Source organism: Alexandromys fortis, unplaced genomic scaffold, assembly GCF_014885135.2.
Source record: "Alexandromys fortis isolate MF-2015 unplaced genomic scaffold, M_Fortis_MF-2015_v1.1 scaffold_95, whole genome shotgun sequence".
Taxonomy (NCBI): domain Eukaryota; kingdom Metazoa; phylum Chordata; class Mammalia; order Rodentia; family Cricetidae; genus Alexandromys; species Alexandromys fortis.
Window position 1 is genome coordinate 3,867,089 of NW_026067990.1, and position 17,024 is coordinate 3,884,112.

Sequence of the window (17,024 nt, forward strand, 5' to 3'; positions counted from 1 at the left end):
AGAATGTTCCTGGTTTGTTCCTCTTGGTTTCTTAAACAACTATAGCTTGCCCAAGGGTGGTACAGCCCTCAGTGGGCTCCCACCTCAATCAGCAATCAAGATGTCCCAAAGACATGCCTACAGGCCAATCTGGGGGAGGCAGTTCCTCAATTGAACTTCATTACTGCCTCTATTTCATGTCAGGTTAACATAAGTAAACCACAATGTTGCTTTTAAGTCACTTATCTAGAATATTATTTGTGAGATTTATTACTGAAAATACACTCTTTTTTTCTATTTCCATACCATGTTCTGTAGAATCAAGTCACTAAGCATATCCTAAGAACCTGTCATATAAAGAGGTTCCAAGCAATATCTGTTTTGCTGAGAATTTATACATTGCTTTTTATTATCTCCTTTAATTAGGAAATGGTTATGTGTACTTAGTATATTTAAAATGCTTATTTAAATTATAAAGTATAGAGGCTGGAGAGATGGCTCAGCAGTTAAGAGCTGTTGTTCTAGAGAACCCAGGTTCAATATCCAGTGCCTACATGGTGACTCAGAACATCCAGGCCCCTGTAGACACCAAGCACATATACAGGCAGGCAAACACCTATACACATTATAACCAAGTTTTTTTCTAATTATGAGCATATTCTGCCGATGAATGGTTTTGAAATGGAAATTGATATTTTAGTGACTATTCTGGGGCTCTTATGTGAGAACTTTATGTAGCTTTGCATTTGTACTTGTCAACTGGCAGTTGTTCCCATCACGTTCCAAGCCTTTCTGTTTGCCTGTGTTATTGAATTTAGCTGACTGGTAATATGTTTCTGTGAAACAATTTGTGTAGATAACATTGAGTCTTTTTGATTGAGAAGAACTCATTAAAATGATTGTAATGTTTGTGCCTTTCTACTGTGCTTTTGTTGAAATAGATACAGCACAAAAGGTTTGCTCATTTTGCTAATTAATACCTTTGGTGGAAGAAGGAGATACTTCCAATCTGAAAATGTACGTTTTTCAGAATTTCATTTTTTTGAGACAGGGTTTCTCTGTGTAGTCCTGGCTGTCCTGTAACTCTTTGTAGACCAGTCTGGCCTCAAACCTGTCTCTTCCTCCCGAGGCCTGAGATTAAAGCAGTACGCCACCACTACCAGGCTAGCATTAGATATATTAACCAGACTAACAGGATTTGAAAAATAAAGTTGCTTCACATAAACTTGAGGCTGTTATAAACAAAGCAATTTATGGCGTGTGCCATAAAGAAGGTTCATTCCTAGTAACTATCAGATTTACAGGGAACAAAGAATGAGGGTGGGTGGTATTCATATTTGCTTAAGGATTGTTAAGGTCAGATGTGTCATAGGAACATCATCTCTGTCAGCTCATCCTTCCTTCCTATTCAGAATTCATGCTTTGATTCCTAATGTTCATGTAAAGTGCTTCCCAGATAGACTGTTGTGGAAGGAAAAGCTAACATTGAAGGTAACCTTTGTTTTTTTTATTAGTAATTTTAGATTCCTGTTTAATTCATTAAATAGGGAGTAATAAACCTCACTGTGTTTAGATGTATTTCAAACAATGGAAGCTAGTATATCTGTCATTTAAAAAGCAAATATATAAAATTTTATTTTAACTTTTATGGGTATATTTACTTTATATAATCGTTAATTTGCAAAGGTGTTAGTTTCCAATACATATACCACACCTAGTTTCCCTTGTTATTAATATCTTACTATATTAATATATGATTTGCAATTAACGAGCCAATATTCTTTTTTGCTTTTTAACAAGTTTTTATGTGTGTATGGTGTACATGCTTGTGTGCATGTATGCATGCACTCACACTTGTGAACATACACATGTGTACAACGTATGTGTGAAGGTCTGAGGTTGATTCCAACAGTTTATTCAGTTGCTAAGATAGGGTCTCTCAATTGAACCTAGAGCTCCATGTTGTGACTAGTATGGCTAGCCTGCTTGCTTGAGGATCCTTTTTTCCCACCTTCTGAGCTCTGGTATTACAGGTGAGCTGCCATGATCACATAGCATTTTTGTAGGATCTGGGAGATCTGAACTCACTTCTGCCTGGCATTCCATCCACTGAGCAATCTCTTTTTCCTTTAATTTTTTTTTTTAAATCAAGGTCTTATTATGTAGCTCTGACTAGGCAGGAACTCACTGATTAGGCCTGTTAGTCCATGGACTTCTAGCAATCTTCCCTCCTCTTTCACAGATGTTCTGGGATTACTGTCATGCACTAGCATGCCTACCTAAAACTTATTTAACTAAACTTCATAATTTATTCAGAATTTTTGGTCCTTAATATTCCTTTTCTGTTAATAATCCTATTTAAGATAAGCATCATACTTAACTATCATGGATTTTTTTGTTTTGATTAGTTTTTTAAGACAGTTTTTCTCTGTGTAGCCATGGCCATCCTAGCACTTGCTCTGTAGACCAGGCTGTCCTCAAACTCAGATATCCACCTGCCCCTACCTCCCTAGTGCTGGAATTAAAGTCTTGTACCACCACCTAGCAATGGATTCTCTTTTTTTATATAATTTATTTATCTCATGTGTATTGGTGTTTTGCCTGCAGTTTGCCTGTGCACCACATGGGTGCCTGGTGCCCACAGAAGCCAGTAGAGTGAGTCACATTTGTAGAGACTGGAGTTATAGATGGTTATGGGTGCTGGAAATTGAACCTACATATTCTAGAAAAGTAGCCAGGGCTCTTAACCACTCAGCAACCTCACCATCCCCATGACTCCTCTTGATTATAGTAGTTTTTCTTGACTTAAATGATACTGATAGTTTTTAGGATTCCTGGTAAGATGTTTTGTAGACTATGCTATAATTAGAATTTGTCTATTTTTTAATGATTAGATATTGGAAGGGTTTTTTTTTAAACAATACCATTGCACTTTATTAAGTGACCCAAAGAGTTTAGTTAGTTGCTTACGTGAGTATGGATGAGGGATTATTTACAGGAGTGTGGTCAGTTTACCACTGGTTATACCAACCAAAAAAAAAAAAAAAAACCAAACAAACAAAAAAAAAAAACAACCAAAACCAAAATCTTTTTCCCAGCAACAGTAAACTGCCAATAGTTCCTCAGGGAGGTGAGAACCTTCTAAGCTGCCCCCTAGCAACTGTTAACTGTTTATAAATCCTCTGGGATAGACTGTGTTGGGGGTGGAGCCTTTCAAACTGTTCCATCATGCAAGATGGAATGTTGACAGGACCTTATTTTGTGCAGGTAATCAAGTAGTATTTTTCCGAAAGGAAAACCAGAAAGACAGAAGGCCATGCTCATCACATCATATCCATGGGGCATAGTATCAGTGTGACTTGTCACTAATAAACTTTACCTTCATTGCCTGTATGAAAATAGTGTCTGTTGCATTACTCTCTTGAAGATTTACCGATTTCTTAGAATACAAAAATGTGATGATTTTATCTCTGATTGTGGAGAGAAAGAGGATTCATTTTCTTATTCAACAGAATTTATTGCAAGATAAAGAAAATGTGGACTTCTTAGGTAAATTTTATTTTTCCCTTCAAGGTTTATGGCTACTAGTTAGGGTAATAAGTCATATTTAATGAATAATCTATACATTTTAGGAAACAAAAGTTATCAAGTATCTGGTATGATGTACAGTACATATTTGTTTAGCTGTTATGAATATACTGAACTTTTCAAGAAAATTCTTTTTGTAAGAAAATATCAAAAAGTAATTGAAGTGCATTTGCATATTTCACCAATTCAATTCTTCATGGATTATTAGTTATTAGATTTTCAGTTACTTCTAAATATAAATTACTTCCCTAAATAAAAGCATTTCTGTCTTCATATCTTTAATATACTATAAGTACAAAAGACTGTATAAACAATAAGTTGAGCAACCTCCTGCTTATTACATACCCTCAAATGCTAGTCATAGTAACAGATCAGAAGAATGCTGAGAGTAAGCCTCACAAGTACATCTTGTGTTGAAATTTCTTAGGGAATTTTTAACATCGAGGAATGAGTATGTCACACCACAGATGAGCCTGAAGGATGTATTTGATTAATTTTATTTCTTGATGCCTTCTTGCTTTGGAGTTGGATAATCTTAATTGTGTAACTTCCGTTGGGTTTCCATTCTGTCAAGAATGAAAGACTGTCTGTGATGATGGAAAAAATATTTTCCATTGAACTATGCATAAGCTCAGTGGGAAGAGTTAAGAATTACAAATTAATGCATTTAACTGAATTTTGTTTCCTAATGATAGGCATCTCTACCAGATTTAGCAACACTGCAGACATGGAAAGAACAGAGGCCATCTGGGTTTCTTTGCTGGGTCTGTTGCTAGTTTGTTGTGTAATATTTTGGTAGTTTATCTCTTCAATGATCTTTTATATTTTACTATGCACAGGAATAATACGCATAGAACTGAGCATTGTTTAGCTCCTTTAAAAATGTGTAGGTCTATGGTTCACAGTGAGAACTAAAAGTATCAGAGTGGACTGTTACCGTGATTTAATGTTATATTCATAATGAGATACATAAAGCAAAATTGTTGAAGGTATCTGACTTTTCCACAAGACAGTTTGCATATAGTTGGAGGCATAGTATTTTAATATGAGCTATAAATACGAAGAGGAATTAATTTGGGGGTAATACCTGTGGACTGTAGAATGTTTTATGATAAATATTCTAGATTAGTGAAGTAGTGGTAGATAGAAAACATGTAGAGAGATCCCTGGGCCTGATTCTTTTTTTTTCTATTCTTCCCATATGATATCCCCCTATTTATGCTTTTTTTTGAGTTTTAGTTTGTTTTGTTGTTTTGAGGTAGTTTTACTGTGTTGCCCCTGCTGACCTGGAATTAATTTATGTTGAGCCTCTGACCTCAGTCTCATAGAGTACTACAATTAATTACAAATGTGAACCACCACACTTGGCTGCATTCTCTCTTCCATTATGTCTTAGTGACTCTGTGTGGGCTTGCTTCATACTGTCTTTCCACAGCTTTCCTGTGGATGGAGCTGAGGCAGGTCAGCTTTGAACAAGGCTTTGGGCTCTGTCCCATCCCAAGTTGAAAATTGTTTTGGAAACCTGAGGCTGCTAGCTTAGCAGTTCAGTATCTTTGCTAGTCTCATTCTGACTTCGTGTGTTTTGCTAGGACTGCTTTTGACTATTTCCTTATTGTTATGACTTAACGTTGTATTTTTGTGCCAATAACTAGGCCTTAGTTTGATCCAGCCTTGTAAAATCTTGATCTGTATAAAGTTATTGTATCTGTTCTTTCAAGGGTGAAAATATGCTTTCTTTCTGCTAGTTCTCTCAGAATTTGAGTTCTACCTAGATCATGCCTGTGATTGGATTTTCCACTGTTCAGTTTCCTTACTGTTGATACTCACCAACTAATTGACTGTCACAACTTTTCGTTTAAGTTCTGTCTGCATTCTCTTTGCTCGGTATCTTCATGCATGCTGCTCACCTATCTGTGCCTCTAATTCTTGCTGCCTCATCTTTTTCTAATTATGTACATTTTGCCTATTTGGGATTTCTTTCTAGGCAATACTCTTGAGTTTATCTCTAAGCACCTCATGAGCTCCATCCATCTAAAGTCTTACCTGTAATCTAAACTTTGTGCAGCTTTTTTCGCTATGCTATGCTGCCTACATTTCTAGTACTGCCTAGAGTGAATGTCACACTTCTTTGTCTCATGAACTCTTGGACACTGAAAACCTGATGGAAAGTGATATGCAATGAGGAATTAAATCACAGCTGTAGATTCTTGTTCTATTAGGTACTCTGGCCTGCTGCCTGATACTCCCATCGTTCATCTCCCACCATTACCTGCCAGACAATTGCAGATGACTCTAAACCTGGTTATCAGTATGTGTTCACCTTAACATAGAGCCTGACTCATAGTGAGTCATCAGTAAAGAGTTATTGGATGAATAAATGAATATAAGACTCAGTAGTGTATTTTTCAGTGTAGATTTTCCTCTGCGAGTGCAAGTTAAAAGACTCTTATTAATTTGTCACAGAACTCTGCAAACCCAAGATCATACACACTGGCTTACCCATATTACACCTGCCTGTAACTGTCACTGAATGCCTTGATAGTCAAAAATGCCTATCAGGGATTTTGGACAACCGCTCACATTTTCCCATCTTATAGTATCTATTGACAAGGTGAGTGAGTGTTTGCTCAGGCTCTTCAGCACTTCAGTCAAGAAAAAGTTACACAGAACAAAGTATTCTTCCCTTGCCCTTCTAAATCAGAACACTCGTAAAGTAAGGTGAATTAGTGCTTGAATAGATTCCTGTGTCTTTGGCATGGCTTTGAATGAGTTATGTATAAGCTCAAGCAATTGCTAAAGACAGTGGTTATTTGTTATCTTCAGTTGGCCTGTTTTGATTACATACTAAATGAGGGTGTTTGAGTTTTAAATTATGTATGTATTGACTTCTTACCAGAGACCCATTTTGCATAATCATATCAATTAGTAATCAGAGATCTGTCTGCTGTCCATATCTTATTCTTGGCTCAAATTCATGATCAGACATCAACATTTTTAGTTCTGATTGGTTGCAGATATCTCTTAGGTCATGCTCATTTTTTCAGGATTATTAATAAATATAGTTTACATGTGCTGACGTGTTTTTAGGTATATGCAATTGTATGAGTTTGGACAAATTATAAATTATATGATTTGCTAACAGCTGAAATATAATAATAAAAATTTCTGTCACCTTGTGCTCCTTTGTAGTTAGTTCCCTTCCTATTTTGCCAATCCCTGCTAGTTTTTTAATCTGATTTTAAGTCTTTTGCAAACAGTGCACAAATTGAGTGTCATTTCTACTATCAAAGCATAAAAAATTCTCCTATTCCCTATACCCTTTCCTTAATTGCATGTATTTGTTCTCTGTTTTCTTGATAATATTTATACTGAATGGACAATCACTAATTTTATTTGTGTCATTAATTTACATTTCTGGTGTTGTATTTTTTTTTTTATTTTATGTGTATGGGTATTTTGTCTGCCTGTATGCATGTTACCATCAGCATGCCTGGTGATGCCTGTACAAAGGCTATTGGATTCCTTGGAACTGAAGTTTTAGATGACTATGATCTGTATGGTAGGTGCTAGGAACTAAATCCAAGTCTTCCAGAAGAGCAGCCAGTGCTTTGAACCACTGAGCCATCTCTCCAGCCCTGCTGAGAAAGAAAATTTTATAGGTGGAAAGTGATTTCTCATTTTCATTTCATTCTACATTTTTCACAATAACTAATAGTTTATTAATTTTACTTTATTCATTGTATGTTTGCATGTGCACACATGTATAAATCAGAGGAACACATATGGGACTTGGTTCTCTTCTTCCTGTATGTGGGTCCTAGGGATGGAATTAGGGCAGTCAACCTTGATGGCAGGCACCACCTTTACTGGCTGGGTCATTTTGAGCAAGTGTTTGCCAGCATTTTTTTTAACCTTGTGGATGTTTTAATAATACAGTTTTAGGTTTCTAGATATACCTGACTTTCACGCATGCATTTGTGTTTTTTCTAATTTTCCCAGTTTGTGGCTTGTTTCATATTATTTTACTTTATTTGCTACATTTATTTATTTACTTACTTTATGTTTATGCATACAGATGTAGGTTCCAAGGATGAAATTCAGGTAGTCATGCTGCCATTACCCACTGAACGAACCATCTTGCTAGCTCTTGCCTTTTTATTTTTAAAAAACAATTTTTCAAAAAATAGAAGTTTTATATTTTGGATTTCTTTCTATTTTTTTCAGTTTTTTTTAATGTTTAATACATTTCTGTACTAAGAATTTTTCCCCAACCCAAGTTCTTATATAAATATTTAGATTCTTTGCATAAATTTTATAGCTCTTGTGTTCATATTTCAGTGTATTGTCCACTTGAAGTTGATTTTTATGCATGGGTTAAGGTTTTGTTCCCTTTTTAAAAAATGGGGTTTGTTTTGTTCAGTTGTTCAATAATTATTTGTTGGGGAAAATTACTTTTTGTCTCTTGAATTAACTTGGCATTTTTGTGAAGAAGAAATTGTTTGTGTATGTATCAGTTTCCAGACACTAGTCTTTTTATTGAGCTGTATTTGTTGTCTTATTAATACCAGACTACTTGGAATGTTATAAAGTATTTTTAGTCAGTTGATAGGAGTAGCTCAACTTTTCTTTTTTGTAATTGTTTAAATTGGACTTTTTTTTTTTTTTTTTTTTTTTTTTTTTTTTTTTTTTTAAAAAAATTTAGACAGGTTTTCTCTGTTCAGCCTTGGATTTTCTGTAACTTGCTCTGTAGATTTTTTTTGGTTTTTGAGACAGGGTTTCTCTGTGGTTTTAGAGCCTGTCCTGGCACTAGCTCTTGTATCAGGCTGGTCTCGAACTCACAGATCCGCCTGCCTCTGCCTCCCAAGTGCTGGGATTAAAGGCGTGTGCCACCACCGCCCGGCTGTTTGGGCTTTCTTATATGCGTATTGCCCATATTACTTTTAAAATCACCCTACACATTCTGAGAGGAGGAAGGGAGAACAAACACTTTTCATTATGATCTATAAATTTGGATTTTGGGTATATGTTATCTGAGTTCTCAGCACTGCCATTTACTTAAAAATTTATGACACACATCTCTCCATTCCAGGTTTAAATAATGCGTTATAAACTAGTAACTTCTTTTTTTCTTTTATAAAAACAGAGTTTTTGCTGGGCAGTGCTGGCACATGCCTTTAATCCCAGTACTCGGAAGACAGAGGCATGCAGATCTCTGAGTTAGAGGTCAGTCTGGTCTACAGAGTAAGTTCCAGGACAGCCAGGGCTACACAGAGAAATCCTGTCTCGAAAAAACAAAACAAGAAAAAGTAGTAGAACAAAAAAATGGAGTCTTTTATCATTGGCCAGACTGGCCTGGAACTAACTATGGAGCCCAGGCTGGCCTGGAACTCATGACAGTTTTACACTACTTCCAACAACATGGAGTTTTTATGAGGAATATAGCTAATACATGTAAATAATTTCACACGTAGAATGTGTTCAATATAGTGATATTGAGTAATCACATTGTTTTTTCCTTCAATGAAATGTATTTCACAACTGAAAGTAATTATGTTTTAAAGATTGCCAAATGAAACTCTTAGAATGATTTTGCTGTTATTTATTTTGCCAAAATAGCCTTGAGCAAATTGAACATGGTTTCCTTTATCTCTCTCAAAATAACATCAGTTTTATATAATGATCAATTTGGAAGGTTGTTTTTTTTTTTTTTTTTTTTTTTTTTTTTTTTTTTGAGACTGGGTTTCTCTTTGTAGCCATGACTGTCCTGGATCTCACTACTGTGCAGAGCAGCTGGCCTTGAACTTGAACTCACAGAAATATGCCTGACTCTGTATGCTGAATGCTAGGATTAAAGGACATGATAAAGCCATGTTCAGCCCAGTTTGGAAACTTTTTAAAAGTACAGTTGAATGCTTTGGGTTTTTCTACTGGTTTGGAAGTGGTTATTTCAACCCAGAAGTCTGGAGATGACATTTATTTCCTGAGTCATGTAGGTCTGATTGTTTATGACTTGTGAAACTCTCTGCTTTAATGAACACAAACCACTTAGGCTGGCTGGAGGTAATGATCACTTTTCTAGTAAAGTTATTTTGGTTATCACAAGTAGAGCCCAAGAACTTTGTGTTTCCTCAATCAGTTCACAGGAGGTAGGAATCAAAAGAAAAATTGAGCTCAAGAAAGTTTGTAAAACCGAGAGGACCAGGACATTAGGGAACAGTTGTCTCCAAGCCTACACCAATGTATGGCCTTCTGGAAGTTGATTACCACCATCATTATTTGATTTCACAGTAGTAGTTTTCCAATCAAATGTATGCTGCTTGATACTTGAAAATATGGAAAATCTATAGTATTTGGAGATTTTTAAAAAGTAATGTTACACTATCCCTTGATGTTGCTGAAGATCAGTTTAGCATTAGTAGTCTGTTTTGAGTGCAGTCCTTCTATTACCATAGCACCTTAGTAAATACGTTAAGCTTGTAGCTCAAACTGTGGTTCAAGCCATCTTGGTTTGTTCAAGGAATGCTAGATTTCAAATTCAGGGCTTTATGCAGGTTAAATAAATATTCTACCAATTGAACTTTAATTCAAGACCTAAAATTTATTTTTTACTGAATTGAAAGTACATGGTTCACCCCTTTCCATTTAATTATTTCCATTTTATATTCATTGAGAATAGGTCTTGCTTCTGTTTCTTGTTTTTGTTTTGAAATACGTTTTCATGTGTTTCAACCTGACCTGTAGCCAAGATTGGCCTTGAACTTTCAATACTCCTGACTCTTCTTCCCAGATATTTGGTTCCACTTTAATTAAGAGAAAAGTAGCTTTTAAAGATATATTTTTTTTCTTCCACCGATTATCATTGACTATTTAGTTGTTACCTAGGGCCTAGTTGAAGTTTTGTTCTGGTTCATTAGAAAAGTTCTTTGAGCCTTGAAAATGTTCTGACTCTTTTAATCTCATTGATGTTGTAGATATTAAAAAACAGATGTCTGTTGTCTACCTTTATCCTCACAATTATGATAAATAAAAGTAATTATCTGTTCATCTTTCAAGGAATTCACAAAATAATGAGTTAGTAAGAGAGATGAAGTATTGTGAATAACTTCTTCTAACCCATCAAACATGTAAATACCCCTTCTCAATTGACTGAACAATGGTTCCAGTGTCCCAGCAAGAATTTGCAAATACTGGTAACTAAGCTTTCGAGTAATTTTAACTAAAATACTAAGCAGTAAGTTTGAGGCCCAGCCTTACAGATTTAGCTAGACCTCACAGAGACTAATTTGTGTTCAATACATTTCTAAACAATACAAAGGAATAGTTTTTTTAATTAAGAAAAAATGCAAATCATTCTCAAGGACATTACAAACTAGAAGGCAAAATGCAAGTAAATAGAGAGATTTATATTTTCTAACTCATCCAGTCCATTCTCTATAATGCTACAGTTCTTTTAAAAATCATATTCTTTCCCTACTTAGGTGTGACTTCATCACAAATGGTAGCATGATTTTTTTTGGGTAGGGCATTGGAGATCAGAGTCCTTCATCAGTTATGCACCATGTAGTTGGAAGGATTTGATCTGCCCCCACTTGACTTCCATAAATGTTTTTCTTCTTTTCTTTACATTTCCTTAAAAGAGCCACTTTAAGCGTTTCTTTTGGGAGATGTTTCCTTGAAAGAAAGTTTCAGTGTTTATAGTCATACTGCTACAATGATCACCCTTAATATGTGCGTCATTGATTCTACAGTTTGTGTCTTTACCACCTGTTGTTATAGGATCAAATATCTCATAGCTGCTTGGGAAATAGTGAAGGAATGCATTTTTAGGGCATAGACAAATGTAGGGTGATAGTAATCGAGGCAGAGTGAACTGAGCAAAGTCGTGCTTGGAAAGGAATAAATTATTTAACTTTTCTTTCCCTTGTCTCTTTCTCCCTCTTCCTCCTTATTAAATAAGTATATATTTTCCCAAAACTGTCATTTTTAGGGACAGTATGTTATGATTTAAAACAGTGAGAGAAAAAATATCTTTCTGGTAGTTGAAAATGATTCGTTGTTGAAAACAGTGAATATTTCTGGGGAGGGTGAACACTTCTCTTGAGGGGAAGCACAGTTGATGGAAATGGAATTTTATTATTGCCAAGAAAAGTGTAATAATGATCAAATCTCATATAATAACTACTATCAGAATGGAAATTTCCACAGAGCAAAGAGATTTCAAAGTCTTAGCTAATGGCTCATATATATTTAGTATTCAGGGTAGGAGAACTCTAATTTTATAATAGAATTTGACAAATTTTGACAATTCAGTTTGTGATATATGAATTAATGGAGGTCCATTTATCTTGGCATTTGGTGACTCTGCCAGATGTTGGGCATATTTTTGAAGAAAACAATAGACAGTTGACTAGAAGCCCAAATCTTCACTATCAACTACCTACCACTGCTGCATATTGGTACAGGACATAAACATGCTGCAGATAGAAAACACTCTATCAGCAACTAGAGATTTGACCCTGTCATTATTAAATGTTCTACTGAGTGGGATCAGACCTTATGAATGATAGGTGCCCCTTTTACACAGACTTGAATCAGTTCTGTAAAGTGTCTGTGTCTTTCTAGCCACTTCAATTAAGCCACACAACTCCTTTGTGCTTCAAGTTCTTCATATATAAAATGAGAAGACTAATTAATAGGGTTGTTAGAAGGATTAAATGAGTAAATACACACAAAAAATCTTTAAATGATGCCATGTAAATTTTACGTAGATTTTAACCATTGTTATCATCATCATCATCATCAATCTTTTTCACTTTCCAGCATACAGACAGTATCAGTGTCCACTTACTAGCTCACTAAACTAAGTATTCTTTGAGAGCTTGTCCAGAATTGCAATCTTCTTTGTGTTGTCTTTTTGGTTTGGTTGTTTTTGTTTGCTTTATGTATACAGTGTTCTCCTGCAGGCCAGAAGAGGGCAGCAGATCTCATTATAGATGCTTGTGAGCCACCATGTGGTTGTTGAGAATTGAACTCAGGACCTCTGGAAGAGTAGCCAATGCTCTTAACCTCTGACCCATTTCTCTAGCCCTTCTTTATGTCTTCTGAAGCTAGCATCTTAGTACTAATTTTAAATATATGTGGAATGAATGAATGAATCCTGCTGAGTCTATTTTAGCTTTGCTCAAGGATGACCGCTTCAGAATAGATAACATATATGGAAACTCATCCCTGAAGAAGAGTGATTCTCCTCTCAGCAGTCATTGGTCACCTGGGAAGCACGTGGAATTTACCCTGTCTGTATCGGCAAGTCAAATATTGTTGTCATTATGCTGTTTTTATTCAGGCAACTATATTGTAATTCAGAAGTATACTTTTTTATAGAAGATACTGTCTCATAGAAGATAATTCTGGTCTTCCAGCTTTTAAAAAATTTCTGTCTCTTTCACAATTTTTCCTTAGCCTTAAGTGTAAGTGCTGCATTGGTAATGTATCAGTAGAATTAGATACACCACAGCCATTTACTTTGTACATTTTGACCAGTTGTGAATTTTTGTAATAGTCTCCCATCTAATGCAAGAAGAAGCTCATTGATAATGTTAAAAGCTTTATTTATCTGTGAGTCTAAGAATAAATATTTAGACTCTAGTTAGGGATATTAGTTTAGAAAAATGGTAGAAGAAAGTTCTACTGTTGGATCCATAAGTACACTGGCCTCTACAGACTAGGTATGAATTCTCTCCTGTTGAGGGGCATTAAGAACCCAAATTGGGGGCCTAGAAGATGGCTTAGCAGTTAACAATACTGACTGATCTCTTCCAGTGGACCCGAGTTAGATTCTCGGCACCTATATATCAGCTCACAACCCTCTGTAAATTCCAGTTCCTGAGCACCAGGCACCCATGTGTTGCAGACAAAACACCTTAAATGAATTAATTTTTAAAAAATGAGTCTAGGATATATGAGAGGAAAGAACTGGAAACAAGACATTTGAAAAAAATTCCTTGTGCAATGAGATAGATGCTTTACTTCAATAATTATTCTTTTTCAACTTGTTATTCTTTTACTTCTTAAAACCTATGTGCACATCTGTTTTCCTCTTATTTCTTCCTTTCTAAGTTAAATTAGATTTAAAATAACTCATTATTGATTTGAAATCACTGGGCAAAGACAGCTGGAATCAGTGGTGTAGTTTTATTCTTGTCTTATCCCTCTAGGGATGGTGTGAAAATAGATACTTTCTCTAATTATAGTCACTAAAAATCTAATGAACTCTTCTGTTTTATAAAACCTTCTCTATTTCCCTTTTCTAAACACCTTTTATTTTTGCTACTGATAGTTGCTGTTTATATTATTCTGGATTCAAACATTTGATTCCTTTATGAAACTAAACACTTAATACATTATAGAAAGTAGTGGCTCACAACATTCCATAACTCCTGTTTCAGGTGATTTAAAGAAAATTGTGCTTGTAAGGAAAAGTCATTTTGTATTCAGTTTTTAAGGTATTCTCTTGATTACTGTTGTTAACATGGGGGTTGATTGTGTCCACATTTTGATGAGTAACATATTATGACTATAATATTTATCTGGTTGTAGGAATATATTTAGATCTTATTCAAATTTGGCACAACATATAGATAAATCTAATCCTGTAGAATACTCTTTTAAATACATAATATTTTTCCTTGTTAAACTATTGTGTGCAACTGTAGAAAACAGAACATTAGTTGATTTAATTATTGACATTGTACATACTGATAGAGATCAGTGGGATATTTCCATATATATCACTAATCACATCTAACCAATAATATTATATATGTGATATATATATATATATAATCATGCATGTCACTAATCACATTCAGCTTCCCTTTTTTCACCCTACCACTTTCTCCATTTCTACTAATCGACATTCTACTTTCAAGTTAGCTAATTAAAAGATTGCATATGTAAGTGAAAATGTACTTGTCTGTGTCTAGCTTATTTCAGTTATCATTTTGTCTTTCAATTCAATTCAATAAAAAATAGGATTTGATTTTTTGGCTGATAGCAGTTTAGTGTGTGTGTGTACATGCTACACATTATTCATTCATCTGTTAAGGATTACCTGGGCTGACTAAGTATCTTAGTAATTATGAGTAATGCTACAATAAATTAATATTTCAATTTCTGAAATCAAAGTTTAAAAGTTTTAAATATATAAGTGATTGCAAAAAGGTGCCGCATTTCTTGAGAGTAATGAAAACCTTCTAAAATAGCATTGTGATAATAGTTGCATAATGCTGTGAACATATTAAAAATACTTTGTGATAAATGAACAGATCCTATGAGTGTATTACTGACATATCAATAAAGCAGCTTGAAGGTGTACTTAAATCATTATGTAATGGCTCTACAATTTTTTTAGTTGACTGTGTATCCTTTGGCAACTTGCTTTCCTTGCTGTACCCTGGCTTCTTCTAATGTATAGTGAGGATAATACTGTTAAAAATCTTCTCTATCAGCTGTTTTTGAGAATTAAATGAAATACATGCTAAGAACTTTGAAATGTGCTTTTGAGCATAAACTTCAGATATCAATAATATTTGGCATATTTTAATCGTACACAGAGCTTAGAAGAAAAGTCTGAGGATGGATGTACTCAAGTGTAGTGTGGTTAGTGAATGGATGGGTAACAAAAGCCACATGGAAGGATTTGGTTGCTCAGAAAGAATATGTAGATTAGTGAAAGATAGAGAAGTGAGTGAAATAGTATGCAGGCAGGAGATCCAGAAAGGAAAAATGAAGATCATTGCTCAGAAGGATGTGGTATTACAGAAACAAAAGGCAAAACAGACTATATGGATGCTAATAGTAGTACTAGAGAGAAGTTAAAGACTGGAAACTACAGCTAGGGTTGGAACAGTATAGAATATTTATCTAGCATGCATAAAGCTATCGATTTGTTTGTAGAGTTCTGTAAAACAGAAAAACAAAATTAGAAGAAAATTTCAAACTGTAAATTTCCATTGGGTTTGGCAAGTTTGTATTGTGAGAATATAGGGCCAAATACTAACCAGCCTACAGAGAAAGATGGTTTTAAAAAAGCATGAGGAAATTCTGAAAGCATCTTTTTTTGAGGAGGATTGTCATTTCTTTAGTCGTTGAGTTCCTACAGCATGTCAGGCACTGCTGTAGGTAATTGTGGTATACTAATGAACAAAACAAAACAACTTCCATCCTTAAGGCTGTCCTTCATACTGGTCCTAGTACAAGGAAGAAAGGACTAGAAGGCAGATATTTTGTCAATGAATTTTTTAAAGAAGTGTTTAAACATATTTAAGGTAAGGAGCAATGGGGATAAAGTAGAAATGCTGGGACTTGATAATGCAGAGGAAGTATAGTAACATTTGTGCAAAAAGATGGGAAGGTGGAGATCAGAAAAGGGAGGTAGCGAGGCACGGTGATGGCGCACTTGAGAAGCAGAAGTAAGTGGATCTCTGTGAGTTACAAACCAGCCTAGTCTGCATAGTGTGAGTTCCTGGACAGCCAGGGCTACATAAGAGAGACCTGTCTTAAAAAGGAAAAAGAGAAATGTAGGTGAAGACTTAATTAGTCTTGAACAGAAGAGGTGTCATTTTCTCAAACTGCAAGAGCTGGCATTTATGTGCAGGGAAATGGCAAGGGCTTCTTGGCACTAGATGTCTTTGATTGAGGGATGCAGAAGCAAGGGCTCATGTGGGGAGAAGTATGAAAGACAATTTGAGCAGAGTTATAAAGTTTTGAAATATATACTTAGGTGGAAATTGAGATTTTAGAAAAGGAGTTCTGAACTCTTGTAGGTTTTTGGATCAAAGTGTGTATGTTGGGGGGGGGGTGTCTTGTGTGGGTGATGGACTTTCCAAGTAGTGTAGCAAGATTTAGTGTGGAGAACAAGATTGAAAGCCAAGTTTCAAAGTCTTCATTCATTGTCAATAAGTGACCAAAGATCTGTTTTTGATAGAGATGATGAGATGGGTATTAAAGGTCACTAGAGATAAAGAAGTCAAAGAACTGTGGAGTGGACTGACTGTGCAGATTAACCTGATAATTTCATCAGATGCTAGAAGGAGATGAAGTGGAAAAGTTGCTGATGGCCCAAGTGAATGAGGTCAGATATTCTTGGGGTGAATAGATGGCCATATGAGAAGTAAAAACTAGTGTCTGTCTTCACATTATATGAGCCCAAAGGTATGAAGTGATGAGGTTAAATTAGACTATATAAGCAGTGCAGAGGCTAATGGAAACTCTGGTTGGTAGAAGTTAGAGGCATGTTGCAGAATATATGGGTAATTATAGGGAAGAATTTCCAGTTTAAGTGTGAAGAGAAAGTGGTTAACAGGGCTGCAATTTCTGCAGGGCATAGTATAATCGTGGCAAGGGGGAACGGGAACATGATGACCCACGCCTGTAATTCCAACACCTGGGAGGCTGAA

General features: G+C 35.3%; 1 protein-coding gene across 6 annotated transcripts in view; it reads left to right on the forward strand.

Annotated features, from left to right (window-relative positions):
- Positions 1-17,024, forward strand: part of Atp11c (ATPase phospholipid transporting 11C) — a 188,158-nt gene that overhangs the window by 47,599 nt on the left and 123,535 nt on the right. For 2 of the 6 annotated variants that reach the window (XM_050159639.1, XM_050159640.1), the window contains exon 1: positions 16,515-16,699. The exons of 1 other annotated variant lie outside the window; for it this stretch is intronic. In XM_050159639.1, the coding sequence (XP_050015596.1) occupies positions 16,649-16,699 (51 nt within the window). In that variant the 5' untranslated portion in view covers positions 16,515-16,648. Of the gene's footprint in view, positions 1-16,514; positions 16,700-16,752; positions 16,780-17,024 lie in introns of those variants that run through there. 3 more of the 6 variants (XM_050159638.1, XM_050159635.1, XM_050159637.1) reach the window with 3 other exon arrangements.